We start from the raw sequence: 27,730 nt of genomic DNA on the forward strand, positions 1-27,730 counted from the left end.
GTTTTTGAGATCTGTGACAGTACCAGAGTTAGTGTTGGGTGAAGGCTACGCAGAAATTTGTAAAATTTCAATCTTGGATGCACGAACAATGACGAAATCTTCAAAAGTCAACCAAAACCAGAACCAGCATCTAGAACTGTTTAAGAGTGAACATCTGCGAATGAAACTAAAACAAAACAAAAGAATATGTGAAAGTGTGACAACAACTGCAAAAATTCCCCCCAGTCTTCTGGTGAAGTGTGTGTTTTTGTTTGAGTGGGATGTTTGAGAGATGGTCCTAGAGGAGCAAACACACTCAACCAACCGAGTCAACGCTCACATTCCTCTCTCTTCTCTATTCTCTTTTTCTCGCCTCGGCTTTCAGAGGCCAGAGATTCTCTCCCTCAAAGGAGGTAGAGAGGAAAATAACACTCCAACGTTCTTCTCCACAACTGACAGTTTTCAAATATAATTAAATATTTCCCTTTTTAAAAATTTAACAAGGAAAGTTTTGTTTCCCTGTTATTTCTGTGTTTTGTAACATTACAAACACAAAATTGAATTTCTTTTATGAGGACAGCATGAAGACTTAGTGGACAGAGAAAACTTGCGAAACAAAGCATTTTTTTGACAACTTGCAAAATAGTATGTGTAAAACTAACATCTTGATGGATCACTCTCACCTTGGAACATAGAGGAGGCATCATCATGCCGTGGGGGCGTCTTTCGTCAGTGGGGAAAAGCTACATACCGGGAAATTCTGGAATAAACTTGCTAATGGCTTGAGAATGGGTTGGAGTCTGACGTAACAAAAAACACAAAGGAACGCATTACGCAGTCATGACAGGACATTTATTAATTGAGAGAGCGTATAACTGTGATCACATTCAAATTTATTCAGTGGCCCAGAGAGCAGTAAAACACACTACTTTCACTCATCTTTATGCCTTTGCCGGAAAATTGCACTTGCTTTCTGTTTAGAGGGTGTATATATTAGTTGGGGGTGTACACATCATAAAAACTTGCTTCGTTTTTTTTTTGTGATATGCATCAGAAAAAACACAAATGAGTTTTAAAGGCTAACACCTATTTGCAATGAAAGCTATGCCAGTAATACCCTCATAACTTGGGCTGATCTGCTCCATCACATCCCAAAGCAGATACAGTCTATTCAGAACAACAATTTGGAATTTTAAAGACTTGATATCCTTTACAATATCCTAATTTCAGAAAATTATTTATTATAGTTAATAAGGACCTGAAAAAGCACACAAGTGAAAAAGTAATAGCAATAGTCCCAAAAAGCCTCTACAGTTAAAAAAGAGCAAAATGATAAGACTTTTATCTAAAGTTGAATGTTCAGAATTTTGCATTTCTGCACAGAGATGGTAAAGGAAGTGTCTCTGTGGCATAAAACAGAAATCTCTGCAGTGTTTACTTTCATTTTGTCAAGCCGCCTGCAGCACTGGAGCTGCAACAGAGAAGCTGTCAGCCTGTTTCAAGGCGGCTGCTGGCATCGCCAGAGAGCATGTCGTGCCAGCTTTCGTAAGAAACAGGAATATGCCCAGGTGCTTCTGCTTTCAACCAACGCCCAAGAGGCCAGAGGACCGACAGTCTGGCAAATTTAAGCATGCTTGTAAGCAGAGCATTAGCACCTCAGCGATTGACTTAAAAGACGTCCAAGATGTTATGACCAAAACTAATTGTGAAAGATCTTGTTGTACAGTATTTCTTTTGCTGTCCATAAAAGGCAAGTTGGGGTACATTGTCTTGCTCTACGACATTTTGTGAAGTGTCAGGAAAGAATCCAGAATCCAGAACTCCCAATTCCATGGCGACTAATTTTCCATCTGGCTTTATACAAAAGCGATATAACGTTTGTATAAAAGTTATACAAAATGATAAATGGATGATTGACAGCTACACACACACACACACAAAAAACGGTTCTGAGTTGAAGAGGAGATGGAAAAAAATCTATTACAGGATGATCTATTTACTTCTTGAACGATCCAATAAAATGGTTTAGAAGAAAGAAATTCCAAATGCTATAATGTCAAAGTATTGTGGTAAATTGGTTTGAGAATTTGTGATTTGACATTTAAATTATTGTTCAGATCATCTCTCCAACCAATTAGTCCAATTTTTAAATATTTTGTAAGAAGGTTACAAAAATGTGGGTTTCTAGATAGAATAGCTGGTGGAAACATATCCCAAAAGATTTGCAGCAAAACTATTGACTCAGAAAAAGGAAGGTGGTGGCTGGCCTTTGGATGAAAGTCAGACTTTTTATTTGTAAAACCTTTGAAACCTTTATTTCTCTCTTACCTCCTAATTTTGAACTACTTTAAGTTAATTTCTTTCAGAAAATCTAAATAAATAAACTGAAGTTATACTCCTTGGCCTCGTACACCACATAATATCACTGTTGCTCTCTTTTTCCTTTCAAAAAAGCAGCTCAACTGATCAAAGGTGAATTTCATACAAAATTCGTGATAACATGGTTTCTCATTATCTGAATTCAAATGTCTTAAGAAGTTTGCTTGCCTTGAATAGATAATTGGAATTCATCTGTTTGTCACAAAGGAAAGGAAACTTTGTGTATGCAAACAGAGTGATGGTGGGTGGATTTTTAATCAGCAGATTACAATTTGAAGCAGAGCTGTCATTCAGTGGCACAAGAAATTTGTATTGCTCAGCTCCCTGTAAACAAATTACTTGACTCTGGATGACAGTTGCACTTTGAGGTTTGTAAGGCTGTGTGCTTCTAATATACATTTTTGAAAAACAAATCATCAGAGCATGAAATAAATATGACATCTTTTAGCTATTACACCTGCAATCGTCTTGGAGCAACAGAGGCTGGTCTCCCCCACCCTGCAGGGAAACGTTTGACTGACAGCAGACACTGGTGGCAATGATCTTCCACAGAAGAACCAGTGGCAAAACATGCTCCTCCTAGCATATATGCACACCAAAGAAAGCTTGAACGCAAAGCCTACAAAGGATTTAGATCCTGGAGCACCGATTGACATTCCCCATCTTTGACACTTTGACATGGAAATTAGGTATTTATGTCAAGACTTTCAGTCTTTGCAATGTTCTCTATCACTCTTTGTGAGGTGCACACAAGTCTGTTTGCCCCAGCGGCATCAAACCCAGTGCACCCAAATAAAACTAATAAAACATCTGTACACAAGACACCGGTCTGATGCAGACCCGTGGAGCCTGATTATTTTTAGAGTTATGGGGTTTACTTATCCCAGACATACATGCCATTTCATTCTTTAGATGTGGAGTAAATTCAGTAAAAGTATGTCCATATACTAGTATAGATTTCTGGGGTTAAATGATTTATCCTAAAGTGCATTTTATAACTCTGAAGTACAAAAGAGATCATCTGAGTGCCTCTGGAGATGGACAGCGTGTCTGGTTGTGTTGCTGTGAGCCAGTTCTCCACTGCCCTTTCAGGAAGCTACGTGCATGTCATTCCAACAGGAAAACTTCATATTCCAGCTCTTTTCCCATCAATCATCATGCCATGTTGGCCAGACACAGACAGAACCACCAAGAAAAAGCTCTCTGGTGCAAATCTTCAATAAAGAGCAACTGTCACACAGAACCTCCACAGAAAGCTCCATTGTATTAAAGATCTCTGTACAGCACCAGCTCTGTCATTAAGCTAGGGACCAACTGGTGTTGAATCTTTTAGTATTGAATTTGCATGTGGGTTTCTTTCTGCACTTTTTTCAGCTGCAGAATTGCATCTTTTATTTTATGTTTACTAACTTTTGCAACTTAAGTAAACAAAGCTCTACTATTGCATTTCTTCCCATTTGATATTATAGAATACATAATCTGATTACAAGCTAAACCAGATTTCCATGAAGCAAAAAAATGCATCTTGTAGACACAGACTTTTGCATTACAGCTATAGAACATTTGCAGCTGCTACTCAAATGTCAACTTTGCTTAATTTCTTTTCAGGCTTTGCAGATGGTCATATGCATTGATGAATATTCACTCACCTTAGTAGATCAAGTCCTATAAGAGTTAAAATTCAAGGTCATATGACATATGATGACATGTATTCTGATAAATTCAAATAATGCTTAATCAACTATAATATGTTGTAGATAGAATAGTAATCTTCATCCACAAGTGGGAAGGTCATCATTAAAAATGTAGAAACAAGAATAAACATAAGAAACTGTTTCAAATAACTTCAGTTATTATTTATTATTGATACAGAGGTGATATGTAAACCTATAAGTTGAATTCTGACAGTTAATCAGTTTGACATAATTTGCAGCTTGTGCAGGTTGATCAAAAAAAAAAACAGATTATGTGCAGGGGTCAACATCCTTAGAAATTGCCCCAAAGCCACTGCAAAGTAACTTTTTCTGCCCCAAATCCGTAACACACACAATTGTACAATTTTCATTCTAAAACACAGCCCACAAAACAGGGCCACATCATGTGCTTTAAAATCTCCCATATGTGGCCAGTTCTGTGACATCTGTCAGCTTACAAGGACAGCAGCAATGCCCAGACCAGTGTAACGGAGCATGAATATGAGCACAAAGGAATTGCAGCAGTTGAATGACTTGACAGTATGAATGTCTCCTAGAGAGTGCAGGTTGTAAGAGAGGATACAGTTCTCTGTTAAATCCATATCACAGGCTTACCTTGGACCTCCTTGTCGTTTCGGAACCACCGAATGTTGGCAGCAGGTTTGCTGCCTGATGTGATGCATGTCAGGGTGATTTCGTCTCCCTCCATGGCTGGCTTGGTAAATCCTGTGATTTCTGGCCGACTTGGCACTCCTGTGGTGCATCGAAGCATAAACAAGATTAGCATTCTGAATACATGTGGAGCACTAATTTGCTAATTGCTACTCATTTAAGTTTAGTTATCCATATCGTCCTTTGATAACATCACATGCATCATTTCCAGAATTCTTTTGCAACTGGTGAATGCTTTTGTTTTCATTTAGTTAGATTATTGAATTGGTGTAGAACTTTTTTATCAGCTGCAGAACTTCCAAAATGCTGTGCCCAGAGACCTTAAAACACTTTCCTTGCTCCCTGCATAAAGAATAGAATTTAAAATCTAGTTGTTTCTCAGATATACTCCAGTATATCATGGTTACAGATACCACAATACATCATAATTTGAAGTGTGCATTTGAAAAATCTAATGCAGGAGGAAGCAAGTGGATAAACTGGTCATGCTCACCTAAAACAGTGAGGAAGGCCTTGGTTGTCTTGACAGGCATGGTGAAGAGTGAGCATGTATACAGGCCCTCGTCTGACAGGCTGACGTCATTGATTCTGATGGTGAGCTCCTGTGACGTGGCTCGTACAAGCTCAATTCTGTGATCCCTCAGAGCTGACAGGAAGGAGAAACAGAATGAAAAAGAGCAGAGAAAAAGACACATCTCACTGATTAGGCAACCTATATAGACCTGGCAACTGCAGCTGTAGAGATACTGTGCAAGATTTCTGTAACCTTTACTAGAACAATGCTGAACAAACTCTGTCCTAACCTATTTCAAAAATAGTTGTTTAGCTTTCTTGGCTGACAAGCTTATTTACAATCATAGAGAGTACAGAAAGTGTAAGAGCAGTGGACTGAAGTGCAACAGCAGCAAAACCTTACTGCTCAAGTTTTGTTTATTTTAATAATCAATTACATTCTTGATCTTTATTTATAACTATAGCAGTTGGCTCTGCTTGTGTCATTTGCTATCACAGTCAAAGACAACAGTCTCCAAATAAAATGGTAAAAGACAAATTTATTTAAAAAAAACTCTAAACTATAGAACCATAGCCATGCAATAGCTACAGCTCCAGTACAAACTTTCCATGCATTCATCACAGACATGATTGTGATTTCAATTTTTGATGCTTTGTAACTCATTTTTAATGTTCTTCTAAAGGTGTGAAATCATGGCAGTGACCAGACCCATTTTACTGGGGAATGTGTGCCGAGATATATCTGGCAAGCCCCAGAAAAATATCCCTGTCAAAATCTGTGAAAATATTTAACATTGGATTTAAAAATTAAACCAGTTCTTATAGGAGGAAAACGGCCCAAATCCCAGCGAATATCGTGAGAGGCTTGGGGAAGCATATCTAAAATATTTGATCCAAGTTAAACAGTTTAAAAGACAATTCTAATAAACATGTATAAACCTCTAAAGTTGACTTAGGTTTCAAAAAATCCTACTGAAATTGTTTTTGTCTTTGATAATAATTTTGATATTCTTAACCGAACTAAATCAGAAAAACATAGTCTGGTTTAATTAAACTGCAATTAATTACAAAATATTTGTGAGTATCTGGTTATTATTTTAACATTTTCTCTATTAAACTATTGGTGCAAAAAAAACAAAAAAAACAATTAAAATTAAAAACTGATTTTTAAGTCTGAGCAAATCTGTAGCTACTTTTAATGTTCTACATCCTTGCCAGAGTCCATCACTCATTGAGCTACATACAAAAGCGTAGAAAAGCTGAGTAAGGTCAGCCTGTATCTTTCATACCTTTTTACACTATTAAATTCAGAATAACCTTCTTCTTCTGTATGAGTACAAGTGAGCAACCACAGAGGGCAGGAGGCAAAGTGGCTTCATTGAATAAATTACACATTCTTAATCCTCAGTCCCTTTAGGCCTGGCCAGCTCCCTCCTGGGATTTTTTCCCCCCATTTAAGGTAATTTAAACTGTGTTGTGCTGCTCTCCAAAGAGAAAATCTGGCAAAATGCAGCAGGAAGGATGCTGATTAGGATTTAAGACTGGTGGTAGGTCACAGCTGGCATTTGATTTCAAAGATACAAAAACAGCAGAGATGTAAATTGCAGCAAAATGTAACGGGCTGACATGCTTATTAGGTTTTACACAGAAAATAGATAATTATTGGAAAGGCTGCTCTTTATGCTTAATTACATATAATGATTGCTATCATATAATGACATGCATTAAAGGGGACCAAAAGACCAATGCCTGGAAGAAGTTTCTTAATGGAGATTAAAATTTTTATTTTGAAGAATAAAGAGCAATGTAAATAAATTAAATCTTCAAGCAATAATTCAAATTTATATAAAAAAAAAAGTCTTGCCATTGGGCAGGCAGCTCATTACTTGCTATGGGGTTTAAAACAAACATTTGATAGTACTGCTGTAGCAAGCAGCCTTCTGAAACAAAGCTGTTGTTTGTAGTTAAGCACTCTCACAATGCAGCCTGAAATTGCCCAAAGGCTTCGGCAGAAAACAGCAAAGTCTTTGGTGGATCCACAAGCTGGAGAGGTGATGAGGTCTTAGCAAACACTGCACAGCAACTCAAGATATGGAATTATGGCCTGGGAGGATCAAACCTGTGAATGAGATGATACGCTTGTCCCGGCCTATATCCCTCTATCTCTGTAACACATGGAGGAAAGGCAGAAAGAAACAAGCCAAGCTTTCTCCTTCCTAACTTCCCGCTCCTAGAAGCACAAACACCTTTTTGAGATGCTGCTAAATGTTTTCTGTGTTCTCCAACAGATTTGTTGATGGAAAGGTGCTGTTTTTGTTTTGCGATGAACTGCCAGTAACTTGTAAGCGTTTGCAAGAAACATTTGCAGTTTCTTCCAGTAGGTGTGATCAGCATGAAATGATATCTGTTTCAACACATTTTTTAGTGCTGTCAACAAGGATTAAAATGTCAGTGCAACTCCCCAATGCAGAGCACACTCCCCTTGGTTTGCTCTTCCAATAAAAACAGGTACCATTTTTGATAATTACACACGCAGGTTCAATGTTGTGTTATTTGTAATTTTGGTACTCCACAGTGGCCCATGCAGTGCCTAGAAGAAGTATTCATGTTTTAACACGTTGTGGTGTGCCTTCGCATTCAGTTCCCCTGAGTTAGTACTTGTCGAGCCACCTTTCACTGCAGTTACACTTGCAAGTCTTTCGGGGGTTGTCTCTACTAGCTTTGCACATGTAGACTGAAATTGCGTTTGCAAATAGTGCAGAGCATCTGTTCACATCAATTTTCAAGGTTTATCTCAAGTGGCCTAAGGCCTGGACTTTGAGTAGGCCATTCTAAAACACAATTATGCCCTGATCCATACCATACCAGTCCAGTTGTGGATGGATATGTTCGGGGTGTTTGCCTCAGTCTTGAGTTTTCTTCCATTCCTTGTGATCTCAAACCAGTTATCTGGTAACATTCTGGCAAACATTTTGAGATCACCAGAGATCACATAGATTTTTTTTATCAATGTGATGAAAAAAAGCATCCCCAAAGAAGTAGTCATCCATCGTGGGGAGTGTGGGTTCAAGGTGAAGTGCAGTTTTAGATTTTCACCAAATACTCCATTTTGCACAAAGGCCAAGCAGTTTCATTTTGGTCCAATCTAACTGGAGCTCCTTTTGTCAGAAGTTCACTATGTCCCTACATGCAAACATGACTTTTCATGTTTTTCAACAAAGAATTCTTTTTTTTCTTGTTGCTCTTACAGATATAAACACAATTATTTGAATGTAAGATTTGTATTGTACTCTCAACACCTGAGCTGTGGATTTCTGCAGCTCTCCTAGAGTTACCATGGTTTTCTTAGCTGTCCCTCTGCTTAATGCTCTCCTTAACCAGCTTTTTGCCTTAGATTGACTTATGTTTCCAATTGTGTCAAATTCTTTTAACTTTCAGAAGATAGATTAAACAGTGTCCTATTGAAAACTTTGCATATGTTTTTTAACAAATATCTGAGGCTTTCACAGAACAGTGGAATTTATGAGTATACATAACCACACACTATTTCCATTTTTTTGAACTTCTGAAAGCAGTGGGTGGCACATTAAGTTGTACAAATGAAGGCACTGTGAAAATTCAACAGAACTGCATTGGTCTCAGAGCTTACAAAATACAATTTTGCCAGAATGTTACTGGTATAGTAAGATATTATTTTCAGTTTCTTTGTATGGGCTGTCATTGGAAGAATAAAGCTAAAATTTCTCATATTCTTCTGTCACCAACTTTAAAAAGGCCCATTATCAATGTCTGCTGTTCAATTGATGCTGTGTCTGTTTTTAAATACCAAAGAGTGACCCAATGCAATGCAGACGGTTGATAATTTCAAGTGACATTTCAAGCTAAAAGGATTGAGCTCATTTTCTGTAATTCATGAACATCACATTACTATTCAGAACTGAAATATATCCAAATGTCAGGTGCTGAAATATTGAATCTCATAGACGAAACCCAAGAAAAGACAGAAACCTACGGCTTAAAAAACGATGGTTGACCGACGCTATTTTGCTGAAAAGCCAATGGCATTAAAACCAAATGAGGAAAAGCTGATATTGATCGAATAAAATGTACAACTCAAGAACAAATATTGCTTGTTACTCAAATATCATAAGACCAGGACAACAAACTACTAGGAATCCAATCCTAACAAAGGACCCAGGGTGTGGGGAGATCCGTCACAATCAGACCCAAATGCCACGGCTGACAAAGTTTTTTTTTTTTCCAGGTACTTTGGGAATTCAATGTGATGAAAAGGTTCATTTCCCCCTAAACCCTAGATAGCTCTGCTACTGTTCATTCTGCTTAGGCAGAAACATAAATCTGCACCCTGGCCTTGTGTTTGCTCCCGCCTTGTAGCGTGGCATCTAAATGACATGGCAGGAGTGCATCTTTTGTGATGGAGGCCTTCCCAAGGTTGTCTCAGATCAGTTGAACTTATTGCCCTGGTTTGCATGTAATATTTTATTTATTTTCCCAACAGAACTTGGCTCTACCTGCCACAGTACCTTGTAAACCATTAATGCCCCTGGGATTGTTTTCCATTTTTGCATTTTGTTACAGAATAAAATTAGATTTTTAAACAAAACAAGGAAGAATGAAATCATCTTTTCCAAATTAAGTTATTCCAGTGTGAAAAGTGTGGGGCTTATTTATATGAAGTCCTTTTCACTCTTTAAGCCTAAAATAAAATTAAACACAACAAACTGCAACTTATTTAGGTGAAAGTCCACCTATTTGCACTTGGCTGTTCAATGAAGCACACAGGAGAGGACAAAGCAAACATGTGAGCAAGAGTTTGTTCAGAGACTAAACAAATTTTTTTGTTTTTTCGCCTACATAAAATTACTGTGCCAGAAAACAAACACTAAGACCACACCATTTCCAATGTCAAAAGTATTACATTACTTATGCATAATTTAACGTTAGGGTTTTATTTGCTGAAAAATAATTTTCACGTATCAGTTTAATTCCACAAAACATCATGCATTATTCTGTTGGTTCACTGTATTTTATTTTTTTTCAATTTAAACCATTAAACATATAACATTTTCTATTTTAGTCAACAAGAGAAAAATATTCTGCAATATCAAAATAATGAAATACAGTAGGAATGACATGTATTTCAGATTTCTAAGTCGGGTCTGTCTTATGATAGCCGGAGACATGGAATCAAGAATATCGAAAATTTCATGACATTCATTTTATTTTTAGCATACAAATGTTAAAAATTGTTTCCACCGACTGAAATATGAAACATTTTCTAAAAGCCTAGTCAGAAAAACTTTATTTTAAGTCCATCCATTAGACTTGGAGCCAAACAAAGAGTTGTCAGGTTCAGTCAAAATATTTTACATCTGTGTTCCCATGTCACCATTTTTACATGGCCTATTACCACTTTGAGCTAGTCTCGAAATGTGAAAGCACTAGCTGTCCTTCAGCAAGAACACAGAATCCTGGCAAGCACCCCCTGCCTGCTTTCCATCCATGGGCTCCACTCTTTGCAATTAGAGGGTGTTTGCTGCTGGCTGTGCTCGCTTGGTGGCTGTGTGGGTGATTTTGGACAAGTTCCAAGTATATAGTGGTGCAGGCAGGGGGCTCTTCCGCACCACACATGTGGCTACAATTAACAGAAGGAAAGAGTCTTGTTCCAGAGGGCCATTGTCACTGCCTGCTCGCTCAGAAATCCCACAGAGCAGATGCTACTCAAATTAGACTAATTTTCACTGCTTGAAGCGGTTGTACCAAAGAAGAAGGAAACCTTTTTATGGCTATACATGCACCTTATTCAGAGAGAAGGCAATGAGACTGAAAATATTTTTGTGTTTCTCAGATCCTTAATATATAAGCTTAACTGTACAATTTGAGGCAGATTTTTTTATATTTATTTCAGCAATCCAGTTTTTACACAATCATTACATAGACTGATATTTTCCAAATGCTTTTTTTTCTGATAATTTTGATGATTACGCTCTATGGCTATTGAAAACCAACATTTTCAGAAAATTTACATGTTGCATACATCACAAAATAATAGTTTCTTAATACATAAATGTTATGCTATGGATATGAAAAGGCCTGTGTTATAGTGGGGAAGATGGCTGCCTTTAGAGATGTGCAGCAGGAAGTACCATAAACCCTCAGGAAAGACGGAAAGCAATAAAACTTTCGCAAAACAAGCCGGTGGCATCCTGGTATTACTGGAAAGTTAAGTGAAAGAAAACAATGCGGAAGAGCGCCCAAATAGACTTGGAAGAAAAGCCTATTTAAATTGTGGGGGAGTTTAAAAAGGAGGGTCTGAGATACAGGCTTGTTAAGCCACTTCTGGGCAAGAAAAGTCATTAGCATCTTGTCAAGCATAAGAAGAAAAAGACTGGACGCTTGCTTGGTGGTCAAATGAAAGTACATTTTTCATTTCTGAAATTACTCAAATCATTTAACTTTTGAATGTTATTTAACTTTATTATGTTTACAACTGAGACACAAGTAAAGAGACACACAACAAGAACTTGGCTTTTCCCCAAGCAAACATGGAATTCTTCAGAATTCTTAGTTATTTTTCAAAGGTTATTATAAATAATATATGAAAATTATTTGTCAGAAAAGATCGAGTGTTTTGTTGTTTTTCACATTAGCACTCAGCGCAGAGTGTACGGTCCATAATAGAAAATTCACATTTCAGTGAAGCTCGAAGTAAAATACTATACTTAAAAGCCCATTAGTCCTTTAAGGAAGACATTAGCCCTGGCCATGAGGCCCTTTCCAGCATTTTTGTTCCTTGTAAAAACATTAACTGAAAAGTAAACACCACTTTAAGGAAGAGTCTCGTGGCTTCTTACGACCAAAAAAATCTTTCAAAGACTTAAAATCAACAACGAATGTTGTGTATTCACTAGATTTGCGATTTAAATGTGCTTTTACTGGTGCTCATGCCTGTAATTGCATCCTTGGTAATTATCCTTCATTCTCTCAGGCTAATGAATGTTTTAATGCTCACATTAGAGCATTCATTTAGCACATAACAGCATTTTGATTACAAGAAGCCAATTAAGATCAATTTTGCTTTGTGACCTTTATGATTCATTCCAAGTTCCCCAATTAAATGTCATGAATGATGAACCATGAACTAAGAAAAGATGGGACTGAAATAGAGAAATGGACAATGTAATAAAGAACACTGATGTAACTTTGGGGCTTGACATAAATCTCCAAAATGCATGTAATGTTTAAATAGCTAGACATCTCCACATTGCAACACCTGATGTTGATGAAATTAGTTATCTCCCTTCCACTTGAATCCCACAGAATGTTTTTAATGAGTGTATTATTCATATTCACCATATCTGATAAAAGATTCTGTATGCCTTCTGAAATGTCATTACCATTCTCTATAGCCTCACGAGCATTTTATCCTTTCCCTGCAGAAGCCAGAGTGAAATAAATCATAATGAAGACAGCAGAGGACAGTTCTGTTCTCATTTGTACTGCTCAGTAATAATAACTCATAACAGTGGTGACTTAAAGTAGGGATAATTCAACAAAACCATATGGTCTGAATTTCATTTTTTTTATTAGCGGAACCCACCAAAGCAGTGGTGACCACTAATTGGCCTAATGTATGAGGGAAGCAATGGCCTAACTATTACGGTAATTTATCTCGGTTTTCTCAAGTCTGTACAGGAACCAGCTATTTGCCATAGTGTGATCTGAAACCTCTGAGGTGGTCACATTCAACATAGAATTGGAAATACATAATGGATGAGACTCAGCAGCCCAAGGAGAAAGCTGGCATGATATAAGACGAGGAATATCTTGACCGTTAGATAATATGCAGAGAAATTCTAAGCCACAATCTCATGTGACATCTGAGGTCAGTTAATATTCTTTCAAAAAAATACAAATTACAGAAAGCTAAGCTAATTCTGGGATACCAAAATGATCCCTCTTTAGTACATTCAGCTTTAATGGCCACTTTCTTATTTATGGTATTCCTTAAATTTCTAAGAAGTTTTGTTTTGATTAGAAATGATTCAGGTACCATAGCAAGACATTATCCAAAGGGAAGCATTTAATTTGCCTTTACATAATAGACTTCTTATTCAGTCTGTAAGATTTTCTTTTTTTTTTATCAACTGTGCATTGAACTGGGATCTCCAAGACTGTCACAATACATAATCCAAGGTCTGTTTTTAAATACTGCTCAAAGAGTGAGGTATACTGTAGTGAATGTACCACCAGTGAAAAAAAAATAGTCTTTGAAGGGGTTGGATGAATATAGCAGCGCATTTGTATTATATCTCTGGCAGATTGATATTAGAATGAAAAAAATAATAATTCAAAAAACATCAAAACAATCGAAATAGAAATTGATTGACAGTCATTATTGTCACCAGCAGTTTCAGCCTCTGGCACAACTGCTGGCAGCTGAAACTCCTTTTCCAGAGAAGTTGTATTCCTCAAGTAAAAAATGATCTGACCTGATAAAAATATGAATTCAAATTTAAATCTGTTTAAAGTAACTTATTCAGTATTGTGTTTATTAAAGGGAACCTACCATGCTTCCTACCAAACAAGTTGGCATGAGTCTATGAGCAATACAAAATATATGTAGGACAGTTTTTGCACAGAAATTATTTTCAGATGACGAAAATAACAATCAGTTCTGCTCATTTTGAACTCTATTCAGAATGAACTGTGTAGGGTTCTGTCACTGTAATGCAAATAAGCTGTTGCTGGCCACACCTCCAAACTCAATGTTTACACTTGCACTTTATGCATGTGAAAATGATTGTAAACAGATGTGCAATTGTCATTCCAAGTCAGATCTAGAAGCAGAAGAGGGAAATCTTTGAAAATGTAAATTTATTTAACTACAAATAATGTTTTTGCTTATTTGAGGAAGAGAAGTCATAATTCTGGCCATTTATTTTATTGGTGAAGTTGTAGAAGCTGTTATTAAAGCTACATTTTGTGCTTTCAAAATAGCCACCTAGTTCAAAATCGAACAAATTCTAGACAAGTCAAAGATCAAATTTTATCTTATGTTATCATATGACTTCAGAAATAATGGAAACTAGTTCCATGGCAAAGAGCAGCGTGTTAAATGGCGTTCCAAGGCGTTTCTTGGCTGGTCTGGGAACGCCTTGGGACTGTTATAGTCATTCAAAACAACTGTACAACATGGAGAGATAGACTACAAGGACTGGAAGCAACAGGAAAAATTGATATGTATCTAGCATATACAGATAGTTTAAAATTTTAAAACTGAGAGTAGGGTAATGCATCATTGCTGCCATAATCTAATCTACTCAGTGACAGCAATCCTTGACCAGGTTTTTATCACAGAAAGTGAACAGGGCTGCCTCAAACGCAACAGTTTCATGTTGAAATGAAAGTCAGCATGAGGTTAAATGCAGCATTCTTCACTGGCTCGACAAGTGAAGCCAAAACAAGTAAGAGGACAGTTGCAGCTCTATGCCAAGCAATTAACTGGTGATTTGGCACAGCAGAAGTATCTTTCCAGGTGTCCCACTTTGTTCTACATATGAATCTTGTGTCGTTCAACGCCTCCCATTTTTCCTGATAGCCTCCGAGGCATCGCATTTGTTGTGCCAATAAAGCTTTTAATTTGGCTGTGGGAGACAGAGAGGAAATGTTCCCACACTTAGCTCTGTCAACTTCTACTCTTATTAACAGCATTCATTTTGTCATCGTCATTGCTTAGCAAAAGGAGTTTGCCCTGTAATAAAAATTGTTAAAGAAAATGAGCAAAGTGGCGTCATTCATTTTATTCTTCAAGCTCATATCAAAGATTATGAGTTTTTTCTAGGAGGAATTATGGAACCTCCCTCATCTAGTTTTGATTGTATCATGGTGCCTGATGTACTTAAAAAGTGGGTAAAATTATCTCATACTGTGCTAAACTTGGTTCGGATCTTCCTCTGTACACTGGGACAACTTTGTGTGTTTTGACAAGTGAACAAAGATCACACTCGAGGTCTCTCAAGGTTGCATTCGTGGGCCACTTTTATTCAAAATATGCTTGTCTTAGCTCAAATCATATACTATTAGCACAACTCCTACCCTTTTTTTTTTGCTTAGGATGCATCAGCAAAGTGAGTGGCCAGAGCACAATTGCCTCCAGGAAAGACAGATTTTGCTCCTAAAAATGCCTGGTTAGATTTCAGCTCTCTACCAAACTCAAAGAGGCTAAAAACCACATTGCATGAATGAAAAACATGTGTAGTCAAGGACTGAGGCTTGAATTTTAACAACCGCGAAAAATCTATATTAGAATAAGCCTCTTCTCATAAAACAAACATTGTAAGAATAAAAGCTTTCCCTTAAAAATGGAGCACAAAGGTCGATGCGTGTTGTAAAAGGAGAGCGAGTCCCCATGCAGAGGCTATAGTTCTCTATACACTCTAACGTAAAAACATGAATGGGTTTCATTCCTGACCCTGAGACCTTTGCTGCATGTCTTCCCCATTCTCTCTCTTCTCCTTTTTAATGTTCATACAGCTTTGTCTTCTCAAACTCCCAGTCAGTTGTGACTGTTTATACTGAGCCAGGATCTGCTGGACGTTTCATCCTGTTAAAGGGGAGCTTCCCTTCTCCACTGTCGCTACATGCATGCTTGGTCTGAAAGATTGGTTCAAAGTCAATGGCACAACGCAAGCAAATTTTCTAGAAAGCACTAAATTATCTGAATTATAAGATGAACTTACCTGAATCTATAACATAGAATAATATGTTTAGCAGAGGAATAGGTTCTGTTCTTTGATTTCTACTTCAATTCACATTCTCAGGGCACACTCACACTATTCACACAAGAGGATCTGTTTAAGATTCAGTTAAGTCTCATTTAATTGTATTTGGAAGCAATTTCATCTAATAAAACACCTTAGACCTCATTACTAAATCCAATCAGTTGTGAGGGAGGAAAGTATTTCTTCAAACCAGATGGACTCTCGTTCTCCTGGTTTGCTGTGGCATCTTCCTTTCCCCATCAATTGTTATTCAAAGGGAAAGTTCATCTTCAATCACTGAACCAATGATATTGTATTAGCAGCTACAGGAGAAATGAAATGGGTAATATGCTGTGAGAAACACTGATAGATGAGCACCCAGACCCTTACAAGACCAGTCCTCTGTAACACTCCCTTTCACCCCAATTCTAATTTATCAAATCCAGACTTTTGTCACCTTTAAATTGGATTTGGCTGGTGAGAGTGCGTTATGTTTCATCCAAGCTGAGGCCATGTTTCACGAGGTTGCAACACTCTACTTCCAGATCAGAGTGATATCAAAACAACAATACAAATTTAGGGCAGCATAGACACTAATTAAGACCAATCATCTCAACATCCACAGGCACTACAATGTTGTAAACAACACAGTGAGTGCTGCGTGATTACAAAAGTGCAATACAAAAACAGTCTATTCCTGCTTAGTCTGCCCCCTGGTACATCAACAAGATAAAAAAAAAACATGAAAAGTTTCTTCGACATTAGAAGTAATGAATGCGTTTCCCTTTTATCACATCCGTTATGTATTCAGTCAAACTGTTCTCACAGGCACACTTTGACTGAGAAGACGAGACATATTCGAACATTCAGAGTTTTAAAAAATAATCTGAAAAGAGGCTGATGCAATTTAACATTAATTACCATTAGCTTAACGTTTCATCATTTTTTTCCCTCCTCATCTTTGGAAATATCACTCACCTTTCTTGTCCCCGAAGAACAGAGTTTGTTGTGCAGGGTTTGACCACTGGAGGGAAGTGTTATCATTGTAATCCACACGACAGGTCATGTTGGCTGTGCCCCCCTCCACCACCGTCACATTCTGAGTGATGGGGAACTGACCCTGGCTCCCTGTGGGATTTGTAAAACACAGCTTGAGAAAATTGCTAAAACAAGAACCAGTTACATATTGCATGTTAACATCTTTTTTTTTTTATTTACTTTTTCACTCAAAACTAAAATCAAAGTTTTCTTTACGCCTTAACATAACTTCTAGTTACAACATTCTCCCTCAGAATATCACACAATGCTTTAAACAGCCATAGCCTCTAAAGGACTGATGTTAGTTTTTCTCGTGACAATAGTAAATGTTAGTCACCCAGACTGCCTTCTGTGTTGCCTTATTGCAAGTACCTAATTGGTAGCATGGCCTAATTAGAGGTAGTTGTGTTCTGCTGCATAGTGTGGATCTGCAGCTGGGTGGTAAATTGACACATAATCCCAGACACCGTGGGCCTTCGATCCGAGCGACTGCCGTGCCCCAGAACAGCCGCTTGTTGCAGTGTGCCGAATACATCCAAATGAGACCTAATCACACAGCCTTGCAGGATTTTACCTTCTTATTCCACATTTGTACTTGTCGTCTCAGAAAAGTCCCCCTAATTACATTGCTGGAGTATTTTTATCCTTTGTGCGTTTTTATTAAACTCTTCCTAGCTACAGAATCACATCTTAAACTTAAACTCTTTTGAAGGAGGCGATTTTTTTCTTTTTTCTTTTTGAAGCCCAAATCCTCCTTCTTAAGCATGTCAGGAAGCAACAGTTGCATTAGAGCTCTTGAATTTGTGACGAGGCTGTTTAGGACTGACAAGCTAAGAAGATTTACATGTTCCTCTGGATTTTTGTAGATCAGCTTTGCTGTCAGTGGGTACACCTATGTCCCTGGATTTGAAGGTGACATTGTCTGTGCTACAGTTCACCGCAGGGACTTTCAGCTTGGGGAGCAGCTGTCTGCCTCATTAGTCCCACTCACACTTGGGTGCAGAGGACGACGGGAGAGCCAAAGATCTGTAGATCTTCCTTGACCTAGATTGCACTGATGAAGCTGATCGTCTGCTGGAGATGAGGGGAAGCTTGACCATGAACAGTGACTGCAAATCTTTCCATCAGACCTGCTAACTCTCTTTATGCGCTTATTTATTTGTTTAGCATCAAGAATTTAAGGGACTTAAATACCTACACAGACTTAAACAGATTTCTTAGTAATCTTTCTTATTTTTTATGTATTTCTCCAATATAAATCAAGCTATTAAAGCTGTAAGAGTATTTACTTATTTTTTTATTTTTACATGTTTCACAGATACCGATCTCTCAGTTACATGCTTACAAACATTGATGATGCATTAAAGTTATATTAAATCACTAACTACTTAATTGTCTCCTACACTGCATAATCATATAGCACACAGCCTTGAAAAACACTAATTGGCAAACCAGATTTGAATATACCGAGATTTGAAAAAAAATAAATAAAAATCTTATACTGCACAAACTTTTCACACTTTGCCAGTAAGCACCACAAACCTTGAAGGATTTTAATAAGATTAAACATTTTAAAGTGGAAGGAGGATTACACAAAGTTTGCTCACGTTGGTACTCAGAAATGAAATCCATTTAGTAAATAGATTTTACTTGTGTGTATTTTCTAACAAGTCTCAGAGAGAACATTTATGAACCAACATATTAGATGGCTCAGGGATAACACTGTGGAGGACTTCAAAAAAGAATTATATATATATAAAAAAACCAAAAACTCATATTTTCAAGATCTTCTAGAGTATCACCCTAGTCTTCATTCATAAATGAAAAACATGGGATAATTTTAACAATTACAAGACATAAAACGAGAGCATTTATAAAAGAATCAGCCACAATGATAATCTTTGTACGATACCATCATTTAACGATCTGGAGGATCTTTAAAGTCTCTATATGAAGCAACTATTGAGAGGACAACTACTAGTAACACACTCAACCAATCTGACCATATGGAAAAGTGGCAAGCAGAATGTCATAAAATTATTTCTAAGCAGATCACATCACACCCTGAACACACCATCTGCACCATGAAACATTGTAGTAGCAGCATCAACGTCTAGGAGGTAGGGAAGACAGTTGGAATCGGTGGGAGGAAGAGTAAAGCAAAATACAGGATTATCCCAGAGGAAGTTCTGTGATTCATTGGGGCAGAACTTTACCTTCCAACAGAACAATAGACTTACTTTTATTGTTCTGATCCATTTTTACCAGGAAAAAATTGATCAGATTTTTCCATAGTAAAAATCTGATCCATGATTTTTACCATGGATCAGAATGGCTAAATCAAAGTCTAAAAATATTCACTCTCTTGGACATTTTACTACTTTTACTGCTTTTATGAATCAGTCATGGTCAACAAAACAAGCCTTTTTTGACAAAAAAATCCTGTTAATATCAAGGTGAGAACTGATTTGTAAAAAAATAATTAAATAAAATATTTAACATCATATAAGGAATTGCATATCTACCTCACTGCCCCTACAAACCTGAGTGAAAACATAGACATTTTCATACTTTTGGCTTCCAAAGCAATTTTCCAAACTGCTCAAATCTCTTCAAAGACTCATCATCACCTCCACTGCCTACATACAGACAGGTGACAAATTAAAGAGGAAAGAAACAGAATCACGCAGAGCTTCTTTGCTATAGCATGGTTTGGGTTCACTTGTGCTCACAGGTAGGGTCAGGACAAATCAATACAGTTTTTTTCTTTGTGATCACCTTTACTCTGTGATGAAACATCTCTATCCTGATGGGAGTGGTCTCTTCCAGGATGAGAATGCCCCTATCCATAGGGTCACTGAATGAATTGATGAGTGTGATAAAGGTGACTCATATATTTTTGGTCTATGCCGTCTCAAGAACTCAACTAGGTCGTACACATATGGCAGAATTCAGCTTGAAATGGCCACATGTGTCTCCTCTGAAATGATAATGGGGGAGTATCGTCCTGCTCCAACTGCACAGATCTAACTACTTGAAATGTGGAACTTATTCGTTGCTTTTTTGTTGAATTTTCTCTCTTCTGTTGTCAGAAGAGAGTAAAATTTATTCGTCTTATGATTTTCATTTCTAAATTAAATAGCTGCACATGCTTAAACTTCTCGCAGACATTGAGAACCTGTTACAGCTGGATGATTGACAGGAAACATGGACCTAAAAAGAGAGCTGTCAACCAAAATAGTAGAAAGGATGAAAAAAAAACCTCATTTTAGATTGTTTGTACCTTTATAGAGGAAGTGCAACAAAATGGACAGATTGTAAAAGGGAAGCATTTAAATAGATCAAACAGGATATCAAAGCATCAGAATGGAAAACTCAAAGCAAAATGCATCCAAAAGAAAAAAAGTACAAGGATCGAAAAGAAAAATAAACGGGCGCATCAGGAGTCAATGAGTGTATTAAAGAAAACAAGACTAGAGTGGTGGATGAGTGGATGAATGTGAGGCTAAGGAATGAATCAGGAATCTGATTTGTTTAAGCAGATTATGCTTAAATATTTATCTGGTGACGTCACAATGGAACAAATATAAATGACTACCTGAAAAAACCTTTCCAGAAAAGGAAGATCCAGAAAACACCCGGATCTTAGAATTCATGAAAACATTTGCTGAAATTAATATTAAAAATAATATCATGACAAGGCTGAAATGATACAAACTGTGATGTATTGCTTCATCTAAAAAAAGTGCTGATATTTGCCATCCATTATCTTCCTCTTAATCTGGGGCCGGATCGCAGAGGCAGCAGCCTGAGCACAGAGACCCAGACTTCCTCTCCCCGGTCAGTTGGACCAGCTGCTCACTGGGAATCCTAAGGTGTTCCCAGTCCAGCTGAGAAACAAACTTCTGACCCCATTTCTAAAGGAAAAGGGCCAGTAATTGCAATAACCTCATTCATTCTTTTCCAAGCTGCAATTCTAAACTATGAAGTAAAATAGTTCAGTGTCACATCTAAAATGGTTTCTGTTGAACATCCAATAAAGTAATAGTTAATTTTTTTACGGTAAAAAATTGCTACAGTTTTTTGTGATGCAATTTACAATGTATGGAAAAGAAATGAAATTACTACAATATTTCCTGAACAAATTAAATTAATAAAGTACTTTACTTTTATCAACTACAAAATAGCACAACACAATATTGAAAACAAGAACTCCATAAATGAGTACTTACTTCAAATATGCATAGGTATTGATCATAAGTATAAAAATAACAATTCTTCTGTATTAAACATGTGCTTCCCCAATGATCCAAAAAGATAAAATGCTAAAATCAATCTTGAGCCTGATCTCATGGGTTGTGCCTTTGGAAGATACACTAAACAGCATTTCAGCTTGGCAGAATAAAAAAAAAATAGTGTCAGGCAACATTGCCTGATACAGAATTTACTTCTCAAGAAAAGACAGTAGCCATTAGCTACTGAATACTAATAACTTGCTTTCTAAATAACAACTATTAACTTTTAAATATTGTAAAGTCAGAGTGAGAAAGAAAAGTCAATGTATAATGTCATTTCGCTGTTGTTCTTTCTGATAGTGCCTCTTCTCTCTCCTGCTATTAGTCTTTGAAATCTGATATATTCAAACTCTCACCTGAAACTGAGTTTCCACAATGAAATTTGTCACCAACAATTAAAAGTTGTACTATATATATATATATATATATATATATATATATATATATATATATATATATATATATATATATATATATATATATATATATATATATATATATATATATATATATATATATATATATACATCTGATTCGATTAAAGTAGAAAAAGGCTACTCCAGTAAAAGCTGAACCTGGCAATATCACCATGAACTAAGAGATTATAGTCCACACTCAGGTGGGCCACCGGCACACTGATCATCAGTCACAATGTCAGCTCACATGAGATTAGTCAAGCTGTTTGCTGTGCTTCACACATTTAGAATGCTGCTGACACATCTCTCTATGGTGACATTAACTTTCATACGGAATCAGGTGACGCTTTCCAATGAATCAAATATTTACTGCACAGCTAAAATAAGTCAAAATGTAAATCGGGTGAGGAGATTGCATCTTCGCTGTAAACAAAACATTTAATGATTAGAGGAACCATAGAAACAGATGTCTGCTATCACACGGCACAGACCAAATGTAGATGCTTCTTCTTTCTGCGAGGGATAAAGTCTGTGCAGCAGGTGCAGTGTGCAAAAAATGAATACAGATGTTTAAAATGGCTAGCAGTTGAGTGTACATTAGCAATAAACTGTTTCATTTCATCTCAGATGAGCTCTGGTTCTTATCAGAATGCAGCTCAGACCATAGCCTGATGAAATCTGAGCTGGGGCAATATTAGATACAAAGAATATGATACTTATGTTATTGATTCTGTTTGCTTTGTGGTCTGATTCTGTATGCAGAAAATGTGAGACTACACCTCAAGGGAGGGGTAAGAAAAAACTGACGAATGGCTTTACATGGATGGCTTTATAGCTTCTCTCTTTGTGCCATTTTATTAGACTTTTGTGGGGCATTTTTGGAAAATGTAAGCATAATGAAACCCAGCTGTGTAAATAAATTTACAGAGTCATCTAATGACCAGTGAGCCATTGCATAAGAGAAACAGTATGAAGAATATCTCTGTTTAGGAGAACAGAGAGTTAGTGGAGGAAGAATGAGGCTTACCACCCCAAAAACCTTTCTCAGTTTCAGCTGACTGCACCAAATAATGGAAAGCGGTGGCTTGATGAATGGCTGGAGTGCAGTCAAGCACACCACTGCAGAATAAACTGTAAACTGAGCAGGGGTGAAAGAAAACAAATAACTCAAAATATAGTTCCAGAAATGCCCTCATTCATTAGGGATTAATAACAATGATTCATTTTCCCGTGGAATGATTTCCAGGCAGTTATCAAGCAGCAAGTTCACCTCTCGTGCTTGTTTTTGCAGAGGCTTCTTTGCAAATAGAGGTGTTGGATGTGTTGGGCTCCACTCAGCATACTGATGAGATGTAGTAACTACATCGCCTGCCAGTGATAAAATTCTATGAAAGAACCCGTTTACACAATTCATCTTTTTTGTCAAATTTCTAAAAAGGATCATTTAGTACTTTAAAACCCTTTTAAGCCCTGATTGATCAAATGAAAGCATTAGAATGTGATTTCCTTTTTCTTTCTTTTTTTCAGCAAAACATAGAGAAAATAAACGTGTTCAGTGTTGCGTTCATAAGTGGAATTCAATTTTTGATCACTAGCAACTTAATTATGTAGCTTTTTACGTGATGAACTTGAAGTGGGGGCAGCTCTCACTCATGAGAGAAGATGGCACATTATTTGGAAGTAAACAAAAGACGTCCATTGTGGTGGAGTATCTTTATTTTAGTTTGTTTGTTTTGTGGCATTTTTGTTCCTGCTGTTTTACTTTGCTTTAGCGCTGGATTCACATAACAGTTTGCATTAAATACCCGTCACATAATTTTGATCACGTGGGATATTTTCAATTTAACACCAAATCAGCTGTTCATTCTGAGATATTATTTAATCCCTCTGTCCTTTAAAATATGTTTTTAGGCTATCAATGACTCATAAAATACTGAACAGCTTAATATGCACAAACAGATCTTGATGACAATGGAAGTTTTGAAATGGATTTCACTCAGCACAATGACAAAGGTGGGATTATTTTTATTCAACCAAAAAGCCGTATCCTAATGTTCTGGTGCATTTCTAAGTTTGAAGCTAAACCAGTTATTTCTAAAGTCCAAAAAACTACTGCCATCAATGCATCTGTGAACGAAGGTCATCTTTACAGTTCTGTAGAACAGCTGGTTGTCATAGTGAGTGAATACACACCAGAAAAGACATTTTTAATGTTGTGTTGATATTGTTGTTGGTATTTGCAAGGATAATAGTTCACTTGTTTAATGTCTTATATCTCATTTACTGTTGGAGATGAAAATGTCCTTGTTACTTCTATAGGAAGGGTGTTATATAATACTTTGTAATCTCACGACGCACGAAGCTCATCTTAACCATTGTTTCTAAATGTTTGATGTAAACCAGCTTGAAAAATGTATATATCCACCATAATTTTACATAACTGTTACATCTAGAAACTACTTATCAGACCCAGAGTCAGAATCTGTGTATAATGATGAACTCAGAGCTGAACCTTCTCAGATACATACAATTACAAAGTCTGCCTTCTATCACCTGAAGAACATTTCCAGGATTAAAGGACTAATGTTTCAGCAAGATCAGGAGAAACTCGTGCATGGGTTTATCTTTAGTCGGATTGATTACTGCAACAGTGTCTTCACACGTCTGCCTAAAAAGTCAATCAGACAGCTCCAGCTGATCCAGAATACGACTGTTCTCATCTTTCCTAAAACCAGAAAAAATAGAGTTCTTCTAAAGTCCTTACACTGGATCCATGGAGCTCAGAGAATAGATGTTAAAATACTTCTGTTCGGTTATAAATCACTGAATGGCTTAGTATCAAAATACATCAAAGATTTGTTTTCACTGTATCACTATTTCAGCCCACTTCCTCTAATCTGGAACAAACATCCATAAGACTGCAAAGCTGCTGAAACCATGAGTTATTTTAAATCGAGGTTAAAACCCTAGATTTAAAAGGTTTGTCTTTGATTAATAATAACTGGAGGATCATACATTTAATCTGTTGTAATTTTTTTTCTTACTCGTCTATTGTCATGCCACTGCAATGCCCTCCTTTTTTGTACTTTAAACATGTTCCTTTAAATTGACTTGCTGCTGGAATCTCCTATATAAATAATGTTACCTTGCCTTTAAAGGCTCTTGTTGGTGACAGAGGTATAAGTATTTGAACTTTTTAATAAGCATAAGAGAAAAATATGTCAAAAATTTCAGAAGCAGCCTCTCCCACACTCTAAGCATGATACTGAGAATATTTGACAACAGCAGGAAAGGTGGGTGGCTCACACCTTACAATTCTGAACCTAAATTTATGCAGCAAGGCTTTAGATAATGCTCCACTGCTGACGAACGCACCCAGATAAATCCTGTGAAAATCTGAGAACTTTTATTATACTTACTGAACATAAGCAAGAATTCAAATTACTGTTTGGTTCCTTTGTCTTAAAAATCAAAGCAAGTCAATGTACACTTTAACGATGAAGACTATTGCCTCGAGAGTTATCATGGACCTAACTGAGGAACTAAGATAAACACATCTGTTGCTAGATGTTAATGGGTCTCATCAGCCATTGTCAATTGCTGTATTGTTGCAGGATCATTTGCTGTTGATCGTCCATTGTGTTTACAACCTCCTGGCATGTTGTTTGCACAATCCAAATATCATCAAATTGTCACACCCTTCTGCTGCTGCGCCTTCGCTTGAGCATATCGGGATCATAGGCACTTTAACTTCCACCTCAGTGGTTCTCTTGTCGGATAGTGATGTGAAGTGAAGTGCATGGAAAGTGCTGCATGTAGAAGTGCTTAATTACGCTTCAGAACTCTACTGTATGTACAAAGATTGTTATACATGACTAAACTATCCTTTGTACCACTCCTGACTACCAAACACCAATTCCCACTTTTTATGTATGACACAATCCTAAAAATTCAGGAGATTGATTCATGACAGAGTTCTGCAAAGCATTGAATGAATACAAATGCTCCCATTCTTTAGATGTTTTTATTAGTGAACAAATTGAAAGCGATGCATCCTGCAATTTTTGTATGACTTCTGCTGGTCTATTACAAAAGACTAACATCTATATTGTGTAAAAGACCAATGCTATATCCTAAAAAAAGTTTGAGTATAACACTTTTACAGGGCAAATTATTGAATTTACTTCTAATTCAGTTTATTTACATGGTGCCTATTCACTCCAATTCACTGCCTCACGATCAATCTCACATATTCCAATTCAATCTTACTTATGAAACAATGCAGTCATCTGATTGCGTTGAGTTTTTCACTTTGCTGCAATCACTCATGCTGAGCACTGTATCAGTATCTTAAAGCGCAGTCCAAACTACATCAAAGTTTTTCATAATAAAGATTTGGGTCAGCGAGCAAGAACTATTTTAAAAATATAACCACCCTTGGCGTCCCCCACTGATTCACATGTAGCCATTGAAGGATTTTAGATTAACACAATAACTGACTTGGGCAACATTTAAAAAACTGTTCTCCCAAGCGTGGGAAGAAGAATGGTGACTGAGGCCAAGGAAATGTCCTAAACAGAAGAAAAATAACAAAGAACGTTAACAGACCAAGGCGTAAAATGTAAAATGTAAAATGTTTACTTTCATCTTTTAAACCTCTAAACTTATTCTGGTCATGCTTCGCTAAGTATAACATAAACATCGCAACTACAGCATAAAATTGTTTTTTGTTTGTGACCTTCACATTTTTAATGTGAAAACCAAGAGAATAAAAGGAAATCAGCATAAAAAAGCCTGGACATCCAGGGTTAAATGATTGGATTCTTTCCATGTCAATGAAAAACTCCTCATCAACATCCATCAAAGTGCATGCATCAGGTGGTTTTCTTATAATGAGAAATTCTCACAGAAAAAAACTCATGTATAGAAAAACCTGAAGATTAAAGGCAGCTCAAAGATTAATTAAAAAGGAGAAAAGATTTAATAAACAGGATCTCTGAAACAAATAAACTCCACCTGAATGAAGCAAGTATGACAGAAAATACGTGAGAAATAGTGAAATAACGTGAAGCAACTCATGATGCACAGCACCGAGCATCATCTGTAAAACACCTGGATGTGGAAGACAGTAAACGGTAAAGATTCCCATGAGTATTTCAAGGTAATGTAGTGAAATACATTAAAATGGACAAACTAGTTATCTGAATATGAAACAGCCAACTTAGAAACAAATTAAAGGCACAAATAATCGCATGATATGAAAATGTCTGACAAAGAATCACAAACCCACCTAATGACAACTATGGCTTAAAGCAAAAATTGCTTGACAAACCTTTTTCACAAAGCAGAATATTTTGTTGGCTTTTCGCAATACACTAATAATATCTTACAACTCTTGAAATGAGAATGGGACATATGTATTCATATGTTCTGTTAAATATTTAAAAGAAAAAAAGGAGCAAAATGTCAAACAGGTATGCATTTGAGAAATGTCAGAATGAAATAAGGAGGGTAATGAAAAAATATTGATGTCTTCAAATTGTATTTTTATCTGTAATTTCACTTCATAATTCAATGAAAACATATTTGAGAAATTTAATTTTGTAAATAACAATTTAAAATAATCTGAGTGCTGATTACATTTAATTCCCCTGAATGAGCTGTGAGTCCAAAATAGAGAAGCGATCCGAAGCTAAATCTAACATTTGATTTTGATGTGACGTTAAGTTTTTGGTATGAAAATAAACTATATTTGTAAGCAGATAAAAGAAAGTGGGAGTGAATGACTTAAGAGATGATAAGACTGTTTTTATCTGCTGGCTCGTGACCGAGTCTCGTCATATTTGATTGTTTGTTTTGTGACCTTTCTTGAACAGGAACAACATGGGCTATAACATATTTCACTTAATTTATTGCTGCTTAAAAGGTCACATCTGTCACCTAAAACAATCATTTACTCT

At 36.7% G+C, this 27,730-nt stretch overlaps 1 protein-coding gene across 3 annotated transcripts in view; it reads right to left on the reverse strand.

Annotated features, from left to right (window-relative positions):
• cadm2b (cell adhesion molecule 2b) overlaps nucleotides 1-27,730 on the reverse strand; it is a 144,709-nt gene that overhangs the window by 18,177 nt on the left and 98,802 nt on the right. For all 3 annotated transcript variants that reach the window (XM_055028765.1, XM_055028764.1, XM_055028763.1), the window contains 3 exons: nucleotides 17,000-17,149; nucleotides 5,218-5,370; nucleotides 4,668-4,805 (listed from right to left, as the gene is read on the reverse strand). In XM_055028765.1, coding sequence (XP_054884740.1) covers nucleotides 4,668-4,805; nucleotides 5,218-5,370; nucleotides 17,000-17,149 — 441 coding nt within the window. The remainder of the gene's footprint in view (nucleotides 1-4,667; nucleotides 4,806-5,217; nucleotides 5,371-16,999; nucleotides 17,150-27,730) is intronic.

The sequence above is a fragment of the Poeciliopsis prolifica genome, unplaced genomic scaffold (genome assembly GCF_027474105.1).
Source record: "Poeciliopsis prolifica strain line A6 unplaced genomic scaffold, Auburn_PproV2 SCAFFOLD004, whole genome shotgun sequence".
In the NCBI taxonomy this organism is placed as follows: Eukaryota; Metazoa; Chordata; class Actinopteri; order Cyprinodontiformes; family Poeciliidae; genus Poeciliopsis; species Poeciliopsis prolifica.